This window comes from Lissotriton helveticus, chromosome 7, assembly GCF_964261635.1.
Source record: "Lissotriton helveticus chromosome 7, aLisHel1.1, whole genome shotgun sequence".
NCBI lineage: Eukaryota > Metazoa > Chordata > Amphibia > Caudata > Salamandridae > Lissotriton > Lissotriton helveticus.
Window position 1 is genome coordinate 674,640,186 of NC_136068.1, and position 24,449 is coordinate 674,664,634.

Below are 24,449 nucleotides of genomic sequence, written 5' to 3' on the forward strand. Positions count from 1 at the left end.
AATACAGCGTAGAAAATGGTGAATGTCTGCTGTAATGTTTAACTGAACCATTAAGGCTGCATGATCACTCGGTGGGTGCACAGTGTAGTTTGACATGAGTTTTTGTAATCTCTCGCTTATTAAGATGTAATCTATTGTGGTCTGATTGTTATAAGTGGGTGCAAATAATTGCCCCTGGCTTGTTCCTTATAGATAGAGAGTGAGTTGTTGCCAAATGATATGCTTGCATAAGGGCGTTGAAAATCCCTAAGCTCCCAGAGCGGTGGTTTTGCAATGCGTTTTCCCATATTTTGTGCGTATTGAAGTCTCCAAGAATGATGGGTTCCTTAGATGCAAACTTTAGAAGCAAAGTTTCTATCTGATTTATCAGCAGCGTAAGCTTGTCCTTGGAGCCCGGCCCATGGGTATTATAGTAGATGTTGATCAGAAGCATTGATAGTGGGCCATGAACCGTATTAAGGCCTTTCAGAGTGTCAGCCAAAAGCATATTCGAAGAGGTCTTTATTTCTGCGAAGTGTACTTTCAGCGAGTGCTTAATGTATATGTAAATCCCACCTGAGGGTCTCCCGAAAATGTTACCTTTGGTGGCAGGTTTGGAGTATTCTGCATAGCCTCTTATCGATGTAGGTTTGATTGCCCATGTTTCTTGGGTGCAAATTAGGTCAGCACCTTCAAGAAATGTAATTGCCAATGGACTTTGCAGGAGCTTTATGATCCCTGCGACATTCCAGGTCATGATATATAGTGTCCTGAGGGCATCTTTACTGGGCTGAGACCTTTCTCAGTTGGTACCGAACCTTTTTTATGGTGCAGTCTCCTTGCTTACGAGGGACCTGGTGTTAGGGGCTAGGGTTTAGGGCCTGTGGGAGCCAGGACCAGTCTTTGCTGGTGTTCCCCCTGGTCGAGCAGGAGCGGTTGCCCCCTTCGGCGCGTGTTGTTATTTTGATTAAACTATCGCTGGTCAGATTTATTTTTGGACCACCTTTGGTGCCATGGAGAATAGACCCAGTTGCTATTACTGGCCGGGTTGAGTCCTTTTCTGATTTATCTGTTCTTGAGGTCCCAGCTGTTCCTTCAGGTCTCTACTTTTCAGGATCACTGGATATTTAATGGCAGACGGGGTCATGATTTTTATACCCCAGTTTTCCAGTTGCTTGTTGTTTCCTTTCAGGACCTCGGCCATAGCCGGATTAGCGAAGATTAACTCTGTTGTCTCATTGGTCTAGCTTGGTCCGGGGGCAAGGAAAGACACGCTATCAATGTCAGTTGTTTTAATTTTTTCTAGGCCCGGATTCGTTTGCGCAGAGTTTCAGGAGATTGCCACGATTAAGAATGTCCCATTTCCCCTGCGAGATGTATTCGGGGTACAGCAATACTTTTAGTTCTTCCTGGTTTTGTTGAAGGGTTGCCTCCTGCACATCAAGGGCCTCTATAGAATTCCAAATTGGTTTCGCCTGGGTGTCCAAGTCTTCCCGAGGCAGGTTTGAGTTTGCTACTGTCCGCTGAGCATTGCTCCTGAGCTTATGGTTGTGGGCAGTGCATGAGAATAAGTTGTGTGTGTGTGTGTTTGAGTGGACTTCGTCTCCCTATACTTGGTAGATATAGTTTTTGTTTGTGATTCCTTATGGGGTGATGCTAGCATACAAACGTATTTGTTTGTTTTGGATTTTCCTTGGTCGATGATATTCGTGCATGCCTTGTCCAGTTTGGTCACAGGAGAACTTTTTATGATGAATTCCGGATTTTTATTTGGTTGGTGGTTTGCTTTCTCAGTTTGTAGCCCTTGTGAGTTGTTATGGAGCCAGCTTGGTTTTTGTTCAGGTATGTCTGGGGACTTTGGTAGATGCGCCGTAGGATATCCTAAGGTGCCTTGAAGGATGGTTTCGATATTGGTTGTGCCTTCTGTTTGTAGACCTGAAGCGTTTTTGTTTGGGGTCTTTTTTTTAGATGAGGTATTAATCTTGCGATGGTCTTTATTCTGAGCCTCAGTCTCCTGGTTTTCTTACTGGAGCCACTGCCAGATAGACCCTTTATTATTAATTTATTTTTCTTTGTTTAGCTTTTTTAGTTTTTTCTTTTTTTTTCTAGACAAGTGTTGGTTGTCTGAAGTTGACGGCTTTTGCTTGGTGTTAGATCCTTGGCCTTTGTCTAAATTGCAGCTGTTTTTTATTTCAGGTACTTCAACCCTGCTTGTTTGATCACCCATAACCCCTGTCGTTTCTTGCGAGGCTTCCTTGTCCTTGGTTTGTAAGTCCGTCGTGCTTGTGATCGTCTTTGTATTTTGTTGGTAATATAAGATGTTCGGTCGCCTGTTAACTTCGTTCTTAAGGTCCTCGACTAGCGTGCTCATTATCTCTGGGAGCTTTTCTAGATTCTGCAGTATTGGACTGCAGCCACAGGCCTCTTGTTTGGCTGTTAGAGCTGTGTTTGCCTGGGTTCTGTGTATCAGTGAGTTTAAATGTTCCAGTTTTAATCTAGCCCCGAGATCAGGCCGGCGACTGTAATATATTTATTTGGGTGCCCAGTTTATCTGCATGCATTTTGGCAGAGTTTGCCTTTGAGAGCTGAAGTTTGAGGGATTAGGGCGCCGTTTAGATGAGAGATGTTGACTTGTGAGCTCAGCTGGTGCTGAGAAAGAGTCAATGGGCTTCGAATGAAGTCTTGAAGAAGCTCTATGTGTGCCAATGTTGTATCTTGCAACTGAGGGAAAGGCTTTACACAATTCTGAGATTGAAAGGCCGGGAGATAAATTTGGTTGACTGAGAAGTGCTCCGCTGTTTCCTGTTTGGTTATTAGCACTGTCTAGTTCACTGTCGGGTGTTCGGGGGCAGAGGAGATTGTGTATGATGTAGGTAGTGCAGGAGATGTTGGAGGCTGGGCTGGGGCCGCCAGGATGTGCATCTGTTGGGGCTGCCTGTTGTACTGCACTAGATTCATTTGTGACCCTGTCATTGCTGTTGGACCATGTCGTGGTGATTGTTCGACCAGGCAGTGAGGCACTGTTTGGGGCCTTGAGGGACAACACAGTCAGCTGATCAATTGACTTGCCGTTTGGTTTTTGACCCCCTTTGGATGACGGGGGGGGGGCCGGTTTAGCTGATGGTATTGAATTTGTTGACGGGTGGTGCCCTCCGTTGATTCGCTTGTTGTAAGAGGGTTGGCGCACTTCACCATGTAATCCGTATTAGCAATCCCTGAAGTATAACTTACTGGGTTGTTAGAGCTTGATGAGTTGGATGAGCCTGGAACTTTGGTTATTTCTGGTGAAAGTGGGATTCCTGGTTGAAGTCCTAAACTTGTGCCCACGTAGGTGTCTGACGATGTTCTAACAGATTTTTCTGCACAGGGTGTGCGAGCTGTTTTGCCAGATTCACCAAATTTATCGTCTGAGGTAGTATAGTGCAGGAACACTCTTATGTCGCTGTTCTCATTCGTGGTGGTCGTTCACTTTATGGTACTGGTTCTATTACCGATTGCCGTGGTTTCGCTTGTATGAGTGGTCCTTCCCGATGGAATTACGGGTGCTGTTAGCGTCACGCCCATTTGCGGGTCCTTCAAAAGCCCCTCGCTAGGGACCAACCCTGGTTTGGCGCACCCTCTGCCTGGGGGGTACAGCATCTTAGATTTTTGCCGCCTTGCTGATTTGTGGGGGCGATGATTATCTTGATGTTGGACCAGGTTTGACTTTCTGGTCCGCATGGTTGTTCTTTGTGCTGGGTGCCTCCCAGCAGCCTCAGTGACTGTGTGCCACTCCCCAAATAGGTGGCTCCTCGAATGGATGGCCTCGTTTCTTGGGCTGTAGGAGTTTCCTTAAAGTTATACGGGCCTCACTCTTTTGGAGAAAGGCTCTCCGGGTGCAGTGCGTTGAAAGTACTACAGTACTCTTCGCCACTCGTCTCCCCATAGCTCTTGGGGTGTCCTGGTGGGGGTTTCTGATGGTCAGGTGTGATCAGGTGTCTGTCTGGTGCCTGGCTATCCGATAATTGTGGCACTTGATGGGGCGAGCTGGGGGGCTGTGGTGGCTGGGGGTGGCTGGTCCGACGTTGGACCACACTTCTCTGTCCCCCTGCTCTCTGCTCTCCATAACTGCAACACCGCCGCCAGGCTCTCTGCGCTCTCGGCCCCCTGCTCCTGCTCCCTCCTACTCATCTTACTCCTACTGCGGGCCAGGGGAAAGTGCAGACGCTCTCCGTCTGCCACTCCCCCCCCCCCCCCCCCCACAGCAGCTCACCTCAGTCCACTGTGTAGGGAGGGAAGACCGTGGAGATCCTGCCGCTGCCCTCGATGCTGGGTGGACCGGGAAACTCTAGTCGCCGCTGCCCCCACCGCTGCTGCTCGGTAGACTGGGAAACTCCGGTGGCCAGTCGCAGGAGAACTGTGATAAAGTTTGTGGCAAAGTTATGGCTCAACCGGGAGCCAAGAAACCGGGAGACCGGGAAGACCGGGACCAGGTAGCTCCTTCAGCCGCCAACGCTGCCGCTGCTCGCCTGCACACCTGTTTGCTCAGGCACGACGGAAAACACGGACCTGGGAGTGGTGGGCCCTGAACTAGGGAAATGATTAGACCTCCAACAAAGACCTAAACCAAACTACCTTCCTTTTAGGGAGAGGGAGATCCGGGATGTGCAGGGTACACCAGAGCAACACTAATAATATAGATCTTTTACATGTACCATCAACATGTTTGACCGGCATAGGTTAGACAAGGTGCAAATGATTTATGTAAACAGGCTGCATGGGTTAAAAAATACAATACAGTTGATATTAGAACTCAATGGAATGCATGCATAACACCGAGATGTGGAAATATGTTGGTAAAGAATTGTGTTATGGTACACTGTGATATTTGGAAAGGCAAAGAAACTTGAAAAATAAAATTAAACATAAAAAAAAGTTAACCATGCAAATTCCTATACGTGAAATGCGGGCCTTTCCACACAAAAACAAAGTGCATGAGAATAGGGGGGGGGGTTCTTCACTTAAAAAGACAAATAATGTTTGTCACTTAGGAATAACTTTTAGCTCTACTCTAAGATTGAAGGCACATATTCAAACGAAAGCCTTACAAATGGGCAGAAATAGGGAAGCTATTGTCTGTTTTTCAAGGACTCTAAATCAGAAACTCCTGCCTGAGAGGATTGCCTTGTTTAGATCAAAATGCTTTTCGGCTGCTGTCTATGGGGTTGGTGTGTGGGGATTCCAAAACGCGGATTAACTGCAACATATTGAAAATGGTTTTACCCATAGATTGCTGGCAGGGTAAAAAAAAACCTGCAAATTGTATTTGCTACGAGGAGCTGGGCATCCCGTTTATTGGGGACCAGATACGAACCACCCAGTCTTGTTGTGGATCAAATGCTGGCTGAATCCTGAGGCTGAGCTAGTAAGATGACTCTGGTTGTGTTATTGGTTAAATGTTATCCATAAGGTTGTTTGATCGATTAACTAATTGAAGTGACATGGTGGAGTGAAGCCATGTATATATGTAAATAATACGTACACGTAAAGTATGTTTATACTGTATTGCACTCAGGAAAAACTGTTACCCTGAAAGATTCTTAACTGTAAGAGAAGCCTGGGGTATGACACATGCTGTTGACAAGGTAGAACGGATGACTGTTATGTCTTCATGTCATTGCGATGCTATGTTAAGCACTCTGCCTCATAAACTGCCTACTGGTTCTATATGTAAATATATATGCTTGCAAACTCTACTATTCAATGTAAAATATTCAACAAACAGATCAAACAAAAACAAAGAGTATATCTCTGACTGCTTAGCCTTACAATATGTTAGCAAAATCCCGTGGTTAGTGTATATTAAATCTGTTTTTCTGAAATTGGGCTTTAATGATATGTTCACACATCCTGCGTCATTAGGGCTGATGCAAAGGCCAGTGTGAAATCATAACATGAATAGTTTTGTAGGGATGAAAGATTAGGCACGCGTTCAAAAGGAAGTCTGTTGAGTTGTATCCCCATATATCAACGGGCACTACTGTCGAACCTTGCTTGATCTGGTTTGATAATATGTTTCACCGCTGGTTGTTAACATGTTTTAGGCTAAATCTTATCCATGTTAATGTGTTTTCCCAACACCATGTACATGGAATTATAAATCACTACCTTGTCATTGTAACAGTGTTTCATCACAGAGCACATGTCACTTTACCTTATTTTATCCTTTATAGTCGGGTCCTAGAGTTGTCTTCCTAGTACCTGTACTGCGTCAGGCAGGAATTACGTTTTATCTTCCTGCAATAGCGTTCCCACAAAATGTGTCTCAATAGACGTGCAAAGCAGTTCCAAATTTTGTTAAGAGTGCACTAAATAATACAAGACGCTGTGAGCTGCTAACTTTTGAACTGGCTGTAAATCGCATTTTATGTGATTACTCACTGTATTCTTTCTGAGTATTATTGTTACTTACTAATGCATGCTGATGTTTTTGTCCTTTTGAGATTAATATTTTAAAATGACTCTTTTGAATTTTTTAGTACTTTATCATTTTGTTTGTATATGTTTTATGCTTTTATGGCAAGTATGCCAAATAAGGTTGATCTTGACTTGACAGCCTAACTGTCATTACCTGACAACAGTCTCCCGTGTATCCATTAACATTAGGTTTAGATCCTAATCATAGTTACATAAAAAGTCTGCTACGGGTCTGTCCCTGGAAAACGTCAGTGATGGTGTATTTTCTATAAGAGCTTTTTTGGATGTCCTCACATAACTGTGGAGAAGGGGACAAATGAAAAACAGACTGGGCAAGAAAAACAAAGATTGCAATGGGCGACTGCTTGTTTCAAGGTCTGTAACTTTCCATTATGACACGTTTTGGGGAGTGCCTGTTTCTATGGGGGTAATATGCAATTTGTGTTGCGTTCCAGTCTAGTTTTCTTATTGCCCTTATCACTACAGGCGATTAGCCTGATTTTAAGTAATTACAATCTGCAAAAAAAGGAGCAGGAGAATGCACTTAATAAATAAATAACAAAGACTATACAGTGTTGTCCCATGGGAAAGCTGGTATTTAAACCCACGTCTTCGGGTTCCATTGGTTTCACCACAACCAGGGACGGAGTGGTTCTGAAAGTGAGGCACAGGGAATGCCCCCCAGAAGGAAATGGGGGAGGTATCCACATTTTTAATACAGTCTTTACTACCAACCTAAGGTTTCAAAGTGGTGAAGCCAGAATTAGATGTAAATCTCTTGACAGCCAGGTCTAAATCCTAAACATTGGGCTGTATTTAGCGTTGGGGATTGGGCAAAGGTGTCTGACCTACATCAGTAAATTCTTGTATTTTTTTGTTATAGCATTCACTAACTGAGCATTTTTAGGAGAGAATAGGAAATTCTGAGGCCTTTTCTATGGGTCGTGGAGTAGTAGCCATGTAGTTGGTAGCATCCATGGTGGCTGCTAATGTTTATTGTCCCAAAACTATTTAAATTCCATTTAGATAACCATGTCACTCCCACTTTGTACTCACTCACCATGCATAGAGATCGTGGTAAGGGAATGAAACTAAGGGGCATATCAGCAAGGGCCAGTGATAAAATGATCGCCGCTTTAGCGTCCTTTTTCGCACGAAAAGCAGCGATAATTTTATTGCACTATTAGCATGGACACTCTAACGCGTGTTTCCATGCCTCACGCCATTTATCTAAACGCCCTAGTTTGCATCTCTAATAAGATGCAAAGTGGGCGTTCCTTCCCAAAATAACAGGAGAAATGTCGCTAACCGACATTTCTCCAATGATTAAGCTGCACGCTAACATGCATAGCGATAAGAAAAGTAGCGCTAACCGCGGTTAACGCTACTTTCCTTACGCCTGCTCGCAGTCTGACTTAGCCATGATATCCATTGGAAGGTGGATATCATGGCTGAGTCTGCCCTGCCCAATCATCAAGTTGTGCAATTATCGCTGGATTTCCAGCGATAATCACACATTTGGCAACTTGCGCCTGGAATTTTATCGCTGTTGAGAAAAGCGTTGCTGATAGCACACTATCTCAGCGATAAAATTCAGCGTTAGCCGGCGATAATTATCCTCGCGCTAAGCGCGCTGAGCGATAATTATCGCCGGCCCTTGCTGATATGCCCCTAAGATCGCAGCTGTTAAAGTCAGTGTCTGCTCAGATCTATGTCTTTTCAAGCAACTGTGGACTAATTATAGAGAAGGTTGGTGTGGAATAAAACCCCAGTACTGTGCTTTGTGATTCATAGTCAACTAAGCACATTTTCTTCTGTTCATCACTCACCACTAGTACCAAAATTGCCCTTAGTCACTCCCCATATTGTACTTTTTGGCCCCTGAGAAAATGTTTATAAGCATCTATGATTCAGACTATATTTAATGAGGTGACCTGTCCAAATACTGGATGTCCTGCCTCTTAAATGGAACAAGAAGGCTAAGTGTGTCTTTGAGAGGGAAAGCAGGGTGGCTTGTTTCTATTACAGAGAATAGCAAACATAAGAATGTGTTCCAGAATGCGGTACTCTTCCCAGCCCTTTGTCCAAAAATATATAAAAGTTTAAATATTATGCTTGAAACTTTAAAAATTTCCAAATATATCAGTTTGCCATGGACTTCCAGAGAGTGAAGACTGCTGAGCTGTTTACATTCCACTCACACAATGGGACGTAGGAGACCAGCGATGATCCATTGTTCTTTCACACGCACAACAGAAAATGCTCTGTCCTCCATATCATGCGGTGCAAGTGGGATGTAAATAAAACATGCGCCAGCATCTCTGAGTAATTGTGAAAGGTACTTAAAGCGACAGTTTCACTACAATCTAGGGGATTCAAAAGAACTCATAATGCATCTTTGCATCCATTAAGATACAATGCCTTTAATGGGGAGAAACAACTGCAAAGAGAGTAACTAAGTAAATCAGGCAGCAGTAATGTTCTATACAGCTCCTGACTTTAAGGCAAGATCGAAAGGTAATACTTATATAGTACTACTAACAAACCCCTGCTTGCCCTCATTATACATCGCAAACAAAGACAAAATGTCTCCTGCTTAACTAACACTGAGAAGCACTGTGAGATGTCTTTGGTTTGAGATATTGTCTGACTGGGATGTTGGAGTTATCCTTAGCTGTGCAGATTTGCAGTGGATGCACCCGAACACAACTTCGCCCTACTTTTAATAACTGTTGTATGGATGCTTGCACAATGCTGTGCAATTTTATGCTGAGTCAATATGGCTTTTTATGTTGAGTAAATTGGTGCAATGCTTTGTGTGGCTCTGAGGTCCTCAATGGTGACCTAGGCTCTGGGTAGTTGGCGGCTAACTTCAGAGTGGCTGGCTAGAATCCGAACTTTAGGCTAGTTTCTGGTTGGTAGGGAAGCTCCTTAGGGTGAGTTGGGTTCTTCAGAGTAAGCCCTGTTACGCATGGTGTGGTCATACCTAAAGGGTGTGCTATGCCCTGGGTAGTCGGGTGTCATCCATAAGGTGAGCCTTGAACAGTGCCTGCACACAAAAATAATGTCCCTCCAGACCTTAAATTATTATTCACAAGAATTAATCCAAATGTAAAGTGTGGGCAACCAAGATAACTGATTCATCAAAAAACAAATACTCCAACAATTACAAAGCTATATTATTTTATTTCATTTCTTTTATCAAAAATGTTTTCATCATCATATATTTTTTTTAGCTTTTTTTGTTTTTACACCATCATAAGTTATATAAATTCATCAATAATCATCCAGAATAAAGACAATAAATATAACATACAATATAAACCCAGGTAGAGAAATACAAGCCAAATTCACACACCACCATTCAAACCATACTCACACAAACCCAGACAAACCTCTACATTCATAACATATCTGGGGGACTCAACTACAGAGTAACATAGTAGTTAGAATGACCAAGTGCAACAACTGCATATAGCAGGATATTAACAAGGCAGTGGTCGACACGTTTCGGTGGCTGCAAGACGACGAAATGCCACCTTCCTCAGGACCTCCCAGATATATAGCCCTCACAAGAGCCTCTCCAACCAGGAATAAAATACCACTGTAAATACAGTTCCACTATAATCTGTTATGATACAGATCCTAATTGTTGGAGTATTTGTTTTTTGATGAATAAGTTATCTTGGTTGCTCACACTTTCCATTTGGATTAATTTGTGTGTATAATAATTTAAGGTCTGGTGGGAGATTATTTTTGTGTTCTGTTATTACTTTCCCTCTTCTCCCTGATCGTTATTGTCTTTCAGAGGGGGTCCCCTACATAGTGCATAGAACAGTGGCAGCTCCTCCGCTAAGGCAGAGGAGGGTCGCCCCACTGCTCAGCAAGCAGTGAAAAAAAAGAAAAACAGTGAGGAGTGGTTTGCACTCCCTAAAGAGCCAGCCAAACCGTCATGTGCACTTAGCATGTTCTCCACCGGGCTGTGTTGCACAGCCTGTGGAGAACATGCCCAGGCTCCCAGGTACTGCCTGAGCGGCCTGTTTGGCCATTCAGACCAATCACAATGCTGCTGATGCAGCATTGTGATAGGCTGGGAGAAGCAAGGAGCCTGATTGCTTCTGGTTCTACAGATGGAGCAGAGGCAGCGGCGGCTGCGACGGCGACAGGTAAGTTTATTTTTTATTATTTTGTCATCCCCCTGGCCCACCACCCCCCTTTCTGAGGCAGCCACCACTGGGCTAGAATCTGATCAAAGGTAATTTCAGTGAACTGTGGCTGTGAATCTCACCTCCGGCATCCACCAGCCAACGCAGTTTGTTTCCTTTAGTGTCCATGTCCTGCAGGAGCGCCACAATGTGTCCTCGCTGCAGAGTCAGGTCCAGTTCCTTGCTGCCACTGATGTTCCCAGTCACGTGATAGATTTTGTCCGGGCCATGCTTCTTCACGAAGGAGAGTACTAGTTTCTCTGTTTTTGGGCTTAATGATTGCTGAAAACCGGGAACAGGACACAGCATCAGTTACAATTTACAGGAATAAGCACAAAAGAAATTACCACAACGGTGACCTTTACCACAATAGCATTTTATGCACTTGACACGTCAAAACCGCTAGAATTATTGCTTTTTAAAGGAAAAATTAGTGCAAAAGATCCACTATTGTAGATCACATTTAAGGTAATGAAGCAAGTGTGGAACCAAAGACAGAGGGGCATATTATCAAGGGCAGTATCGCCGCTTTAGCAGCACTTTTTGCCGTTAAAGCGGCGATATTCTTATCGCCCTATTAACAAGGCGGCGCTAACATGCATCAGCGCATGTTAGCAGCCGAACTTCTAACGCTACGCATCTTAGCAATACACATCACTAATTAGATGCAAAGTAGGAGTTCCTTACAATAACTCCATTGAATAACGTCGCAAACACAGCTTCGTTCTACTATCAACGCTGCCCCATTATTGCATTATCGCATTAATGTCTATGGGAGGTGGATTGTATGATTAAGTACACCCTCCCCTATTACAAAGCTTTTCATTAGCGCTGTGAAATCATCGCTGGATTTCACATGCTAATGATCATTTTCGCAGTCTGTCACTGGATTTCTTATCGCCTTTGAGATAAGCGTTGATAATGACACGCCAACTCGGCGATGAAATTCAGCGATAGAAAAAACGTGCTAAGCGCGCTCTGCGATATTTATTGTAGTTTGTTGATAATATGGCCCAGAGAGTGTTGTGAGTATGTCAGATTCAGATTCAAATACTTTATTCGGTTAAAAAGCAAAAAATAACCATAAAAGTAGCATAAAAAGGTACAGTTTACAGAGGAGTCATGTGATCATTATTTAAAATCACCCAGAAGGAAATAACACCAAACTTAGGTACATGTGTACAACATGATGATTAATTCATTTGGATCAATTTACGACATTTAAAAACAGATTTAAAAAATTCAGCAACTGAGGCTACCATAAAAACAGTTTCCATTTTCTGGCACTCTAAAAACGCTAAGCGGCATCTGTATATATTTAAGTCTTTAAGAATAGGGATGATAAGTTTCTTTCGAAAAAAGGTGTAAAATTTACAAAAAAATAAAATATGTATATCAGATTGTGGGGACACATCATCACATGGACAAAAGCATAAATCTTTCGACCAACAATTCATCACAGGAAAAGATAAAACCCTAAAAACAATGTTAAGTCTAAACCGGGTTAGAAGGAAACGCTCATGGTTGGACATATACAATGATAAATATGGCTGTAGTTTCTCTCCACATAGAGTATCCTGATGAGCAGAAACAGTCTTTTTTCTCGCCTCCTCTAAATGTCTTTTGTCCCTAAGATGGGTAATACACAAATTTTTCAGGTCTCTTCTTGATATGAATGCCATTGATAAGGGATCCTCAAAGTATTGGGCACGACTTAATTCTTCGAGAAAGTTTCTGACATAGCATATCCATTTGAAATCATTAATATTGTCCAATGCTAAAATGTCCTTTAAAATGGCCCGGTTAACCACACATTCGTCATTTGTCCAAACCCTATGCCAAAGAAGGATTGGCTGGATCTTAATCGTATCAGTAACATAAAGCACTCCCAATTCAGCATGGCATATCATGGTAGCAGTACTTTCAGGCACGGACAAGATGTAACGTAGAAATTTATTTTCCATAGTTTGAATTGAACTAATATTTGAGTAACCCCACAAACCTGATCCATAGGTGGCTACCGCTAAACAGGTTGCCTTATAAATAGTTAAAATTTCCTTTATGGGTTTTTTCCCTAATTTTTTCATAAAACATTGTAGGGCCATGATAGTTTTGGAAAACAACAGAGATCTAGCATAAATTGCACTAGTCCATGAGCCACTTTCATGAAACAAAATTCCCAGATATGGGAAGATGGAGGTCTTTTCTAAGGGATTGGAATTTATAAAAATTGGCTTCAGATGCTTGCTTGTTCTTGACCCACAATACATAGATAGAGTTTTGGAGCAGTTCATTTTCAAGTCTAAGCCAAGCATGAAGCTATTAAAAGATGTAACCAAAATTTGTAGTGCCATTGGGGTTCGTGCCATCAAAACAGCGTCGTCAGCGTACATCAGGGCAGGGACAGGCCTCCCACCCACCATAGGCATGTCCCTACCCTCCTGCACAAGACGTTTCTCCAAGCCATTTATATATAGCAAAAATAAAAAGGGGGCTAAAACGCACCCTTGGCGTACACACCCCGACCAATCCCAAATTGTCTACTACATTCTCCATCTTTCCCATGACGGACACTTGCAGTGGCCCCGGAATATAGATCTCTCAAGAAGCATATAATAGCATTGTCTACCCCCAATTCAACCATAATTGCCCACAATTTATTGTGTGACACACAATCAAAAGCTGACGATAAGTCAACAAAAGTGAGGTATAGATGTTGTTTTTTAACCCTTATATACTTCTGTTGCAAGATAAACAAATTCAGTCCTTGCTCTATAGTCCCTAAACCCCTTTGGAACCCAAATTGAAAATCACTTAGCACCCCATTATCTTCTGCCCAGATTTGCAGCTTATCTAAAACCACTCTCCCCAAACTTTTTATAGAAGAGTCCAATAAAGAAATTGGCCTGTAACACGTGCAATTCTGCCTGTCACCTTTCTTGAAGATTGGGACTATAATCGATGTAAACCAGGTAGGAACTAAACCTTTTGCCAAAGCAACATTAAAAAGCTGGACTAGCAGTGGCCCCCATAATTCGGTGTTGGCCTTATAGAGGTCTGCTGGTATACCATCTGGTCCAGCCGCCTTACCCCCCTTGGTTGCCTTCAAGCTAGCAAGAACTTCAGGAAGGGTTACAACCAAGACTTTAGATGTATCTAAATTTGACAGCGTAGGGTCCTGGCCTGTATCAAGGACTGGTTCCACAGCCCTGTAAAGGGAGGAAAAATGCGCCACCCACTCATCTTCTGGGACGGCGATTTCCATTGGTGCCTTTTTTTCATATAGGAGGGGGGTGTTAATAACCCTCCAAAAAGCTGCCGAATCCTTTGATTGTGACGCCGCACATAATTCATCCCAAGCCTCCCTTTTTATGGAGACCTTCCTATCCTTCAGTACTATGTTATAGTCCCTCCTCAAATTTCTAATTAGGGTTACATCCCGTGGTCTTTTGTGTATCGCGTGTCTAAGCTCTGTTAAAGCTTTAGTACATTTCTTGTCGAACCATTTCCTGTTAGACTTTAGGAGTTTTTCCTTGCAACCCACAACGCCTCCTTAATTGTGGTAGAAATAATATTAAAATGAGTTAAGATTTCATTACTCTCAGCATGCTCGTTCAAACAGATCAAAAAGCTACTCATACACTTATTCAGTAGTTTGGACAAAAAATCAACCGGGACCACTCTACTCCATTTAAGGCTATAACCGTTTTGAGTACCTAGCTTCACATCCTGCGCCATATACCTGGAACCTACTATATGATCGGGTGCAGCAAATAGGTTCTCCATTTTTACTACCTGTGGGTAGTGGTCACTTAATGGTAGGTCCATGATACTAGAGTTAATCAATCTGCCCGCAGAGCTATGTGTACACAAACTAAAATCAATAATAGACGAAGCCCCCCGCCCCACAAATGTTGGAACAAATGGCATTGTGTGGTGGGCTAACTCATTTGTAAACCCGAAATCAAAATTAAAAATCATCTCATTTAATGAATCACCTAGTAGGGTATGTTGAAAATGCGTCAAGTTAATATCCTGTTCCAACATCAGGCCGCAAATACCCTTCTGACCCTTTTTACACAGAGTACAATTAAAATCACCCCCCCATAATACCATGACTTCACCCTTTTTTTTTTATATCAAATTCATGCTGTATGTCTACAGTTATAGTGGCAAGTACATCCTTAATCATGCTACTTAAACAGTTATTATAAAAATTAATAAGAACAATCGTTGGACCCTTCCTTGTGTCTATCACTATTTTCTGATAGTAACTGGATCCAGATGAAAAGGAGATCTTATCATAAACTAGCAGGTTCGATATATACACAGTCAATCCTCCCTTGGGTCTTCCGTGTGCAACCCCCACCGCAGGTGTAAAATAAGTTTTATAGCCATTAAGGTGTATTGGTGCGGTGGTCCAAGTTTCTTGTAAGGCTAGTATGCCCACGTCGTCAATAACATCACCCCAGGATGGATTGGAAATTTTCTGTTTTAAACCTGCCACATTCCAAAAAACCACCTTGCAATATTCTTCTATGGGTAACGCTTCTGCAATAGCTCCAGTTTGACTACCCTGACTCCCTTGTGTAATCTCATCTACCCCATGAATTTCATGTGTCTCCACACACCCCAAAAGATTTATAAGCCCCAAATCTACAGGTTTAGTTTTCTTAAAAACCTCTTCTTTTGTCATGGGGAGGCAATCCACCGCTTCCAAACAATCAAACCGGTTATAACACGGAAAGATCGGAGGGAATTGCAGATTGCCTGACCATCCTGAATCGTGGCTTTGTGGATGGCAGTAAGGAGGCCTCGCTCTATGTTTAACCACATTCCAACCATCTTCATTTCTCCCTCCCCATTGTGTGTTATAATGGTTGCTATCAGAAACCAGACCCTTGTTACCTCCTTGGTGTCAGTTGTCCCTGGTCCAACTCCACCTGTTGTCCGGGTGTTCACCCTCAGGGTAAAAATAAGATAGTGCCCTAGCCGTAATAGACAAACCATGGTTTCTTGGGGGTCTTGATGTGATGTATTCGGCAGTTCGTGGGTTCTCAAATGTTATTACCACGCAATCGCCGTGTGCCCTTTTTTTATTATACCCAATCCATGGAGCCCTTTCAACCATCAGAATATTACTTCTGATAGCTGGCGGGAGAGGGTAGTTATCATTCAACCAATGGATGGTTTTATTTACAAGTCCCCCATTATTTTCATTTGAATTTGTATCTAATTGAGGGACTCCTGTGAGAACCACAACGTACGGTGCAGCTTTTGGGGGTAAGTGTATATTTCTACGCACCTCCCTTTTTACTGGGTCATCTTTATCCTGTTGTAGTTTGGGAGTTTGTGGGACTGACACTACTTTATTAATCGGGCGGGAGTTTTAGTTGTTGGTATAATTTTGATGGTTGATTAGTGGTAGGAACACTTTTACCAGCTACGGGTGGCCTGTTCGTCATAGTTTTTACAGGAGGAACTTCATTATTCAAGTTAAAGCTAGGGGCACTAATATCTTTATGAATATTTTTTAATACTGTTTCCAAACATCGTAACCTAACCTCGATGGGTTCGAGGAGAATCTTTAGCATTTCAAAGATGTCATTATTAGCCATGCTCAGGCTACTACTGTCCTCACTACCTCTAACTTGATTATTTACTACACCGCTAAGTTCCAGAATTTCCTCCAAACTGCTATCTAAAACAGTTTCATCTGGGAGACTTAATGGTAGGCCAATGTTTGCCTGGAGGCCTCCCCTAACATCATTAGTATGAGCAACTGGATTGCTGCTCACATTCAAAGGCGCAGAATCTAAAATAGTTAGATCTTGATCCTTGCCAATGTTGGCTTTTTCCCCCTTGCGTGTGGTGTGTTTATTGGTCTTTTGATTATTAATCTTCTGTTTAGGAATTGCCTCCTCTTTCATACCCCTTTGATTTAAAGCACTAGCTATGGATAGGTTATTGGTCTCATTTTCAGCTGGGCCACTAGCAACGAGAGATTAGGAGTTGCCTCCAGGCCTTCCTGGGAGCCTAGACCATCGTTCTGTACCTTTCCTAGATTGTTCTGAACAGATACACTATTAGGAGTACAAGCTTGAGCAATAGCACCTAAAGAGGAACGTCTATCCGCGGCTAGATCTTGAGACACCCTTCTGTCCATAAGTGTAATTCCTTCATCAATTAAAGCATTGGTGCGGACAATGAAATCATCGAGGGTACCAGTCAGTTTCTTTACTCCTGCAGCAGCCATGCTTCTGGTTTTTGGGCAATTCATGACAGACCCTACGAGTACACGGCAATGAGGCGGAAGGAGATGTTGGCAAGTACAACTGGCAGTCTCAAAGTGTCAATAGCCTAATAGGTCACAATAGTGAGTAACATGAATGGTTAGCCAACTTACAGTTCAGATGTCCCACTGTCCCACTGTCCGTGAGCTAATGGCAGTCAGGCAGAATTTCTGGCCCAGGCCAGGCTCCTCAGGCCTCTGAGGGCCACAGAGGGCCCGCCCTTTGCCTGTGAGTATGTAGTTTAAACAGAATTGCAATAGAGCATGCATGGATATCTTTTTTATTTACCATCAATTTCTAAGTATCTTCACAGCCCATCTGAAATTTACAAAAGGAGGAAAAACTGGGCTCATTTAAAATTTAGGAATCTCTGACATGGAATGTCAGAGATTTTTCCCAGCAACAAGTAACCAGTGCTTGAAATCTGAAAATCTCTGCCTCCTATTCCTGCATGGCCTATTGTGCTCTCAAAGGACTGAATGGTGACCTCAGTTTGGACTGGAAGTGGAGAGTCTGGGAGGGACAGAAGGACCAATGGGGTTATTTGCAGTTTGGCAGAGCAGGAGCGCTGCCATAATTTGGAGACGGTTCCGCTTTGCCTTAAAATGGTGGTGCTCCTCCTCACCATAAATTGAAAGTGGTCCCACCCCACTGTAAATCAGCAGCTTTCCCACCAGCCACATTTGCAGTATCCCTGCTGCATGAAGAGTTAGGAAAAGTGCTGAGTTTCCAATAATGGAGCCTCAGAAGGCTCTGCCATTGGATAGCTCTGTGCTGACAGCCCATCCAATACTGGGACTCCGATCATACTGAAATATCCCATACCTTTTTTATGGCGTGGCAACGATTACAAGATTTCCGAGCGAGGGTAAAGAAATCACTCAATGATCCTCACTGTTTAGGGTGAAAACTCCCTGCGTATCCGGGTCATTGATTTTATTGTTTTTAAGAAGAACCTCTTGCTTTAGAAGTTTCTTCTTAAAAAAAAACAAAAAGGATTTGTCAAGTGAGCATACCAAACATAGAACTGGCTCGACAAAACTTTCCTGACGTCCATAGAGCAACAGCAGTGGGGGCTCCTTTCAAGACAGAGAGATCCCCGCCAGCGTGGCAAGGACCTCTAAGTATGAGGGGCGATGTTCTGCTGAGATGGCATAGGCAATGGTCTGTGCTGACCTGGTGGCCTGATGGACCTCACACCATTTTAAGTAATCACCAATGTTCTGTATCTGATGTCCTGCCAATCAGTGGCCAACTCACCACCCTTGTGTCCTAACTTTCGATTTCTCACCAACCACACTTGTCATCTGGAAGGGATGCAAAGAAGGGGTCATTACCCTCACAATCTCTGCATTACCAACCAGCGGATGCCGAGGGTAAAAGAGATTTTGACTGCTGTCAGCATCAGAACTCTGAATTTGAAACTAAACAGATTTGTGGAAACATCATGGAGCTCATAAATCCCACAGGACTGGTAACTGCTGTTACCGGACTCATCGGAATAAAGAGGCCACTTGTAATGAAGGCGGTAGACTGATACCATGAATGCCTGTACCAGTCTAAGCTGTAGGCGGTCTGATATCATCCACAACAATTGACTATGGGTGGATGCCCTTACATTCTAAGGGATCAAACAGACCATGCACAATGACAGCATGAATCCATTGCAAATCCAGGAAAACTCCTGCCGTCTACATATAGTCAGGCATAAGTAGGCAGAATCAAAAATAAATCAACACAAAAGTCATGTGCTCTATCTCCCACACCTCTTCCTCCCATTGCACGCTGGAGTGGAGTCACCAAATGCAAGGTAAGAGCACCACATTGGTGTCTCAAGCAGTACATCAAAATTGCTTCCCATGTAGGCTTTGCTACAGTTATTGCGCTCTTGCAGCCAAGCACTCTCCCACTGTGTAGTATTTACTAACTTCAGACCCACGTCAGGGGTAGCAAGCACTGTATAAATGCAAAAATATATTACATTAGAACACTGTGTACAGCGGGAGACAACATGTGTCTGTCTATCACATTATGTAATATTCAATTTACAGAAACTAGTCTGCATGATAAATGACATTGTTGAAAGGGCACGCCATCTAACATGCCTGTACCCCAGCTGTTTGATATCTGGACCTTCCCCCTCAAGGAAATACCACAAAGCTCTATAGATAAACAGTCTCCTTTCGGCTGGGCATAGCAAGGATTCGGTGCTGCAGGGCTGTGCATGTGACTTCATCTGTACCTGGTGACAATGAGGACCACATGACATAAATTTTGTGGTATCACTCTGTCTTTCGGGGTATGCCTCAAACTCTAGCTTTGTGAGGGAGTTTAATGATATCTATGGACCAGCTCTGCATACTATGCTCAAATGTTCTTCCTTTTTTTTGTTTTGAGTTTTATATAACACGAACTAGACCCGAGACATCGGGTATCAGAGCGCTTTACATAGCACCAGTTTCGTTACATGAGGACACATTCATTTTTTGTTAGGCACAGGGAGATTAAGTGATTTGCCCAGAATCACAGGATGTTGAGCGCCGTTGCCAAGACTCAAACCTGGTTCCCCAGCTTCAAGGTCGACTGCTCTAGCCGTAAGGCTACATCCTCTTCCACGTTGAGCTGGAAACATTTATGTCTTTGCAGTGTTACCTGTAGAGAGGTATGCAGTTTCAGCAATTCAAATTTAACGTCACCAGCAGGAGTGCCAGCTTTCCCAGCATTCTAATGACAAAGTAAATCTATACATGATTTTCTTCGAGCGGTACTTCTACACATTCCATATTTTTAAGCATACCTGCACTGGCAGGGCTGGCATTACAAGCTCAAAGTTTCTGCAGAGCTCACTCAGTTGGGGATCAAATTGGCGGAAAGAGTCCTCGACCATTTTCCAGAACAAGTTCTGGGGAACTTGGCTGTGTGGCAACTATGAAGGGAAAAAAAAGACAATTTAGTAGCTCACTTGTATAAGGAACAAGTCATGTTGAAAACACTGCACTACATGAATGTCATGGTTCGATTGATCAGGGTTGGGGAACTGAATAGGGAAATGTATACCACATTCATATAGACTTGCCTCACATCGACATACCTTGACTTAGAACCGAGAATCCATGGACTCCACCTGTCTTTGGATCCCACATTTCTAAGACTGGCCATAGAATATTAAATTTGTAGGCCCTATGTCATGGCATGGTCAAGTAGTAGCCATTATCAAAGTAAAGGTTTTTTCGAAGTCAAGCTATGTCTCAGCACAGGTGGCTTAATCTATCTCACCAGCACGTTAAGCATTAAGCATAAGACTTGTTCTCTGCACTAGTGTCCTTCTGACTGTTTTTAAGACTTGTCCTTTGTCCTTCTGCTTTCCATTTAGTCCACGCTTTCACCATCCATCTTTAGCACTATAGCCATTCTGGTGGAAAAGAAAAAGATTTGCTTTTGAGTGAACCCAATGAGTTTTGAGGTGGTCTTTCTGTGTAGCTGTTGTTACATTAATGGGAGTTGTACTCCCAATACCTTCAGCTCGGGTCATATTTACCTAAAGTCTGCCACCACTGATGTGATGCAAGGGACAATTCAGTTCAATCTGCCCAGTGTCATGAATCAATTATCAATTCTAGAATCATTAAATCCAAGTTGGCTTGGGCTCTCCCCCTCACTAACCTTTGAGGTGTGTTCTCTGTGGCCTGGACAATGTCCCCTTCCTCCTGACCCCCTCTAGTGGTTGACCTGACTGCCCTCAGCAGCACAGCAGACTCTCTTTACCTGGCTCAGCACCGCTTCGGACGCTTGAAGCACCTGCTTGGTCAGGTCCCGCTGAATGACCACGAAGGCACTGATGATCCTCCGCAGCCACTGCACCGCCAGCTCGTTGACTCTGGGCAGCTCAGACATCAGCATGGAGTGGATGGCCCGATAGGTGTTCATGGCGTCCTCCTCCTCATAGCTAACGCTCCCTGTCTCGGCTTTCTTTTCCTGGAGCTGTTCGTAGTCCAGCAGCTTGACCGCTCGCTTCTTGATGAGCTGTTGTGGTCCCTGCAGGGCCTCGCAGAGATTGCACAGAGGGTGGAAGGCCAGGTTCTGCAGCCGCCGCTTCTGTAGGAAGATGTTGAAACCAAAAATCATAACATTAAAACTGATGTAGAGCATATAGAACTCTCATAAAGAGGCAAATCAGGATACCATAACTTCTCTATCAATACACGTTTCTTTCTATTTTTTTTGTTATGACATCAGCGCTGGTTATACATAACCCTGCCTCTAGCCAGACCTACTAAATGATGTGCAGTACTAAGGAGATGGGAAACTCTGGAGCTAAGTTTGTGATGTTATTGCCCTTATATACCTCAAATAACACCCATAAACAATATAATACAACCTTAGCCTCAAACTACGCCCTCTGGGCAGCAGGGGGTGCAGCGGACACTGGACAGTCACATTTACTATTCTAACTCCAGCCCTAGAATATATGGAAAAGAGCAACTGAACACTAAGTATTCCGGGAGGCCTATTTACTATTGTAACTCCAGTCCTGGAATATTTTGGGGAAAATTATAAATTCCCGGAGTATTTTTAGAAAGGGTTGAAAAGTAGTAATTTTGAATTGGAGAATGTTCTGCCCTGAGGACGCAGCTCAGGGCAAAAAACAAGGAATACCTCGAAAAAAGAGCCTAAAAGTTGCACAGGAGGGCTACATAAAACACCAACATAAACACACTGTTTGAAGTAGGAAGATGTCTGTTTTGTAGGCACTTATTAAAATTGATAGTAACTTTAACTAGCTGTGTGAAAAACACTAACGCCTTTTGACTATGTGCTACTACATCTACTGGTCTAGCACACTGAAGCCAAGGGTCTGAACACACGGCGCCTAGCATGACTTACACACTCTGGGAAGATCTGCTGCTGCAATTCTTCTGACAAACTCCGATAGAGCTGAATGGTGGCTTCTGGGATTTGCAGTTCACATGTGTGTGGTTTCGCTCCCAAGTAAGCCTGCACCAAGCAAATAGACAAGAATGTCACCCTGGAATCAATAAAGACTCTAAAATCAAGTGCAGGATAAAAAACTTCAAAAACCAGCCCAGAAAAAAGCAGCCATCGCTTTACGATGTAATGTCTTCATTTTTGAATTCATGTTTTGAATGAAAATGAATATGAATGGACAAATAAAGCCTCAAGCACATTTAAAAAATAAAACAGCACAGTGCCAGCCCGAGGTGCAGATCCTTTATTGATTTATGAATTTTTAAAGTAAAGTGTACCTCGTGAGGCTGACTTTGGGTTCTTAAGGGAAGAGATCAAAGGCTCGCAAAATAATAGCTGACATGACGACTAAGTCAGCGGCAGAATAAGGTCATTCATTGTTCAATGTAAATGTGTTGCAAGCCTGCTTTGTAAATGTAAATGTTTTGCACTGTTAATAACCAAGATGCATGCGTAAGGCAGCAGGAGACGACAGGTTTTGAGAGGTATAGTCAGTTCTGAGGAGGCTATCTGCAGATTCCTCTAGTACCCACAAAGATCACCACTGCCAGTGTCACCAGTACCTAAGTATCGTCTGTACCCAGCGGCGGCTGGCATGGTTCGCGGTTGGGGGGGCGGGGGCGAGATTTGTGAGGGGAGGGCCTCAGGGGGTCACTGTTGGTTTTGCATGGGTGGGGGGGCCGAAAAAAATAAATATCTAATCTTACCTTGAAGACGGGTCCCGTGTCTTCTCCACTCCTGCTCTCCTGCTCCGACAGGAACAGGAAGCAGGCAGCCAGGCTCCCTCCCCTGAGCCAATCACAACACTGCAGTGTAGCATTGTGATTGGTATGAGTGCCGTGACACAGCACTCAGCCAGGGGCTGGAAGGATGGGTGTGTTCTCCATGCAGCCTGTAATATAGCCTGCATGGAAAACAGGGAAGTGCGCATGACTGGTTTGTGCGGCTCGAGAAGGCCGACCAAACAGTCATTGTGCACTTTGGAGTGGGCAAACCACTCCTCCACTGCTCTGCTCAGAGAGCAGAGCAGCCCCGCCCACCCGCACGCCACAAAGCAGCAGGACACAGGAAGCATAAAATGATAATAACTTAAAGTTATTATCATTTTATGTTTCTCTTCTTCACACTGCTTAAAAGCAGTGGAGCGACGCTACTCCGCCATAGCAGAGGAGCCACCCCTGTCTGTCCCATATTCTAAAGTGCCCCTTTCACCATCATTTCTGGTATCCCCTGTGTGAGCACTTCCTGTTTACATCAGTAATAATACCCCAATGTCACCTGTCACCATCTGTGACAACATTCCCTGTAACGTTACCTTCACTCACTCTCATGCAAGGGCACTGACTCTTTAAAATGCCACCAACCACCATGGGTGCCTATGCTTCCAACCTGCATTAAAGGCCAGGTACCACTGCATATACGCATAGGAATCATTGGCCTACAAAGCTGACAAATCTAACCTTTCCAATTTCAGACCGATCTCACTGTTGCCGGCCTTTGCCAAGATTTTAGAAAAGCTTATTAGCCACCAACTTTCCGGCTTTCTGGAGCATAACAAACTGCTACATCTTTCTCAATCAGGGTTTTACCCCAGTTTTAGCTCCAAAACGAACCTGTTGCAGACACCATTAAGTTGGTGATGCATCAGGGGTAGAGCCACTAGCTGCAGCTTTTGATACTGCCTCACACCTCATACTTCTGCAGCTACTTGGTGATATCGGTGCATGTGGCCCTGTGTTGGCCTGGTTCCGGTCCTTCCTGTCAGGAAGACGTCAATCAGCAAGGATGACTCCATACACTTTGGAACCTACCCCGTTAGACTTTGGTGTACCCTAGGGTTTGGCATTAAGCCCAATACTGTTCAATGTTTATATGACCCCACTGGCAACCCTTGCAGAATCCTATGGCATACAAATAGTGCCGTACGCTGACAACATACAGATTCTTCTCACCTTAGGCAAAAATTCTACCAAAGCCTTTAGTAAATATAAGGCCTGTATCATGGCAGTGTTTCAGTGGATGCAGTCTAGTCACCTTTAATGTAATGGCAGTAAAAATAAAATTCTGCTCTTCGGCCTGCCTCCTCCTAGCTGGGATAATGACTGTTGGGCGAGTGGTGTGCCGGCCCACCCGCCTCTGCCACCATGGCACAAAATCTGGGGCTGAAATTTGGCACTTCTGTCACTTATGCCCCCCCAGGTGGCTGGTGTTGTAGGGTTTTGCTTTGGACTTCAGAAAGTTCTAAAGAAGTTCTTCTACCTTCTTCCTCAGCCTCAGCAGAATACGGTGATACAGGCTTTGATCACTTTGCGGCTGGGCTACACTAATTCTCTTTTTTGGGGTCTTCCAGCTTATTTTCCTTAAAAGACACTCGTTAGTATAGAATGCTGCAGGGTGGCTTCTGCTGAAACTCTCAAGAAGAGTCCACATTCGACCTTACTTGACAGAGCTGCACTAGTTGCCTATCAAGGAATTAGTAAGGTTTAAAGGACTTGTTCTGACTCACAGAGCTTTCTATCACTCTGACCCT

At 43.7% G+C, this 24,449-nt stretch overlaps 1 protein-coding gene across 2 annotated transcripts in view; it reads right to left on the minus strand.

The window, feature by feature from the left end:
• Positions 1-24,449, minus strand: part of ARHGEF37 (Rho guanine nucleotide exchange factor 37) — a 360,439-nt gene that overhangs the window by 12,405 nt on the left and 323,585 nt on the right. For both annotated transcript variants that reach the window (XM_078652970.1, XM_078652971.1), the window contains exons 8-11: positions 21,818-21,928; positions 20,699-21,028; positions 19,731-19,859; positions 10,724-10,922 (exon numbers count right to left, since the gene is read on the minus strand). In XM_078652970.1, coding sequence (XP_078509096.1) covers positions 10,724-10,922; positions 19,731-19,859; positions 20,699-21,028; positions 21,818-21,928 — 769 coding nt within the window. The remainder of the gene's footprint in view (positions 1-10,723; positions 10,923-19,730; positions 19,860-20,698; positions 21,029-21,817; positions 21,929-24,449) is intronic.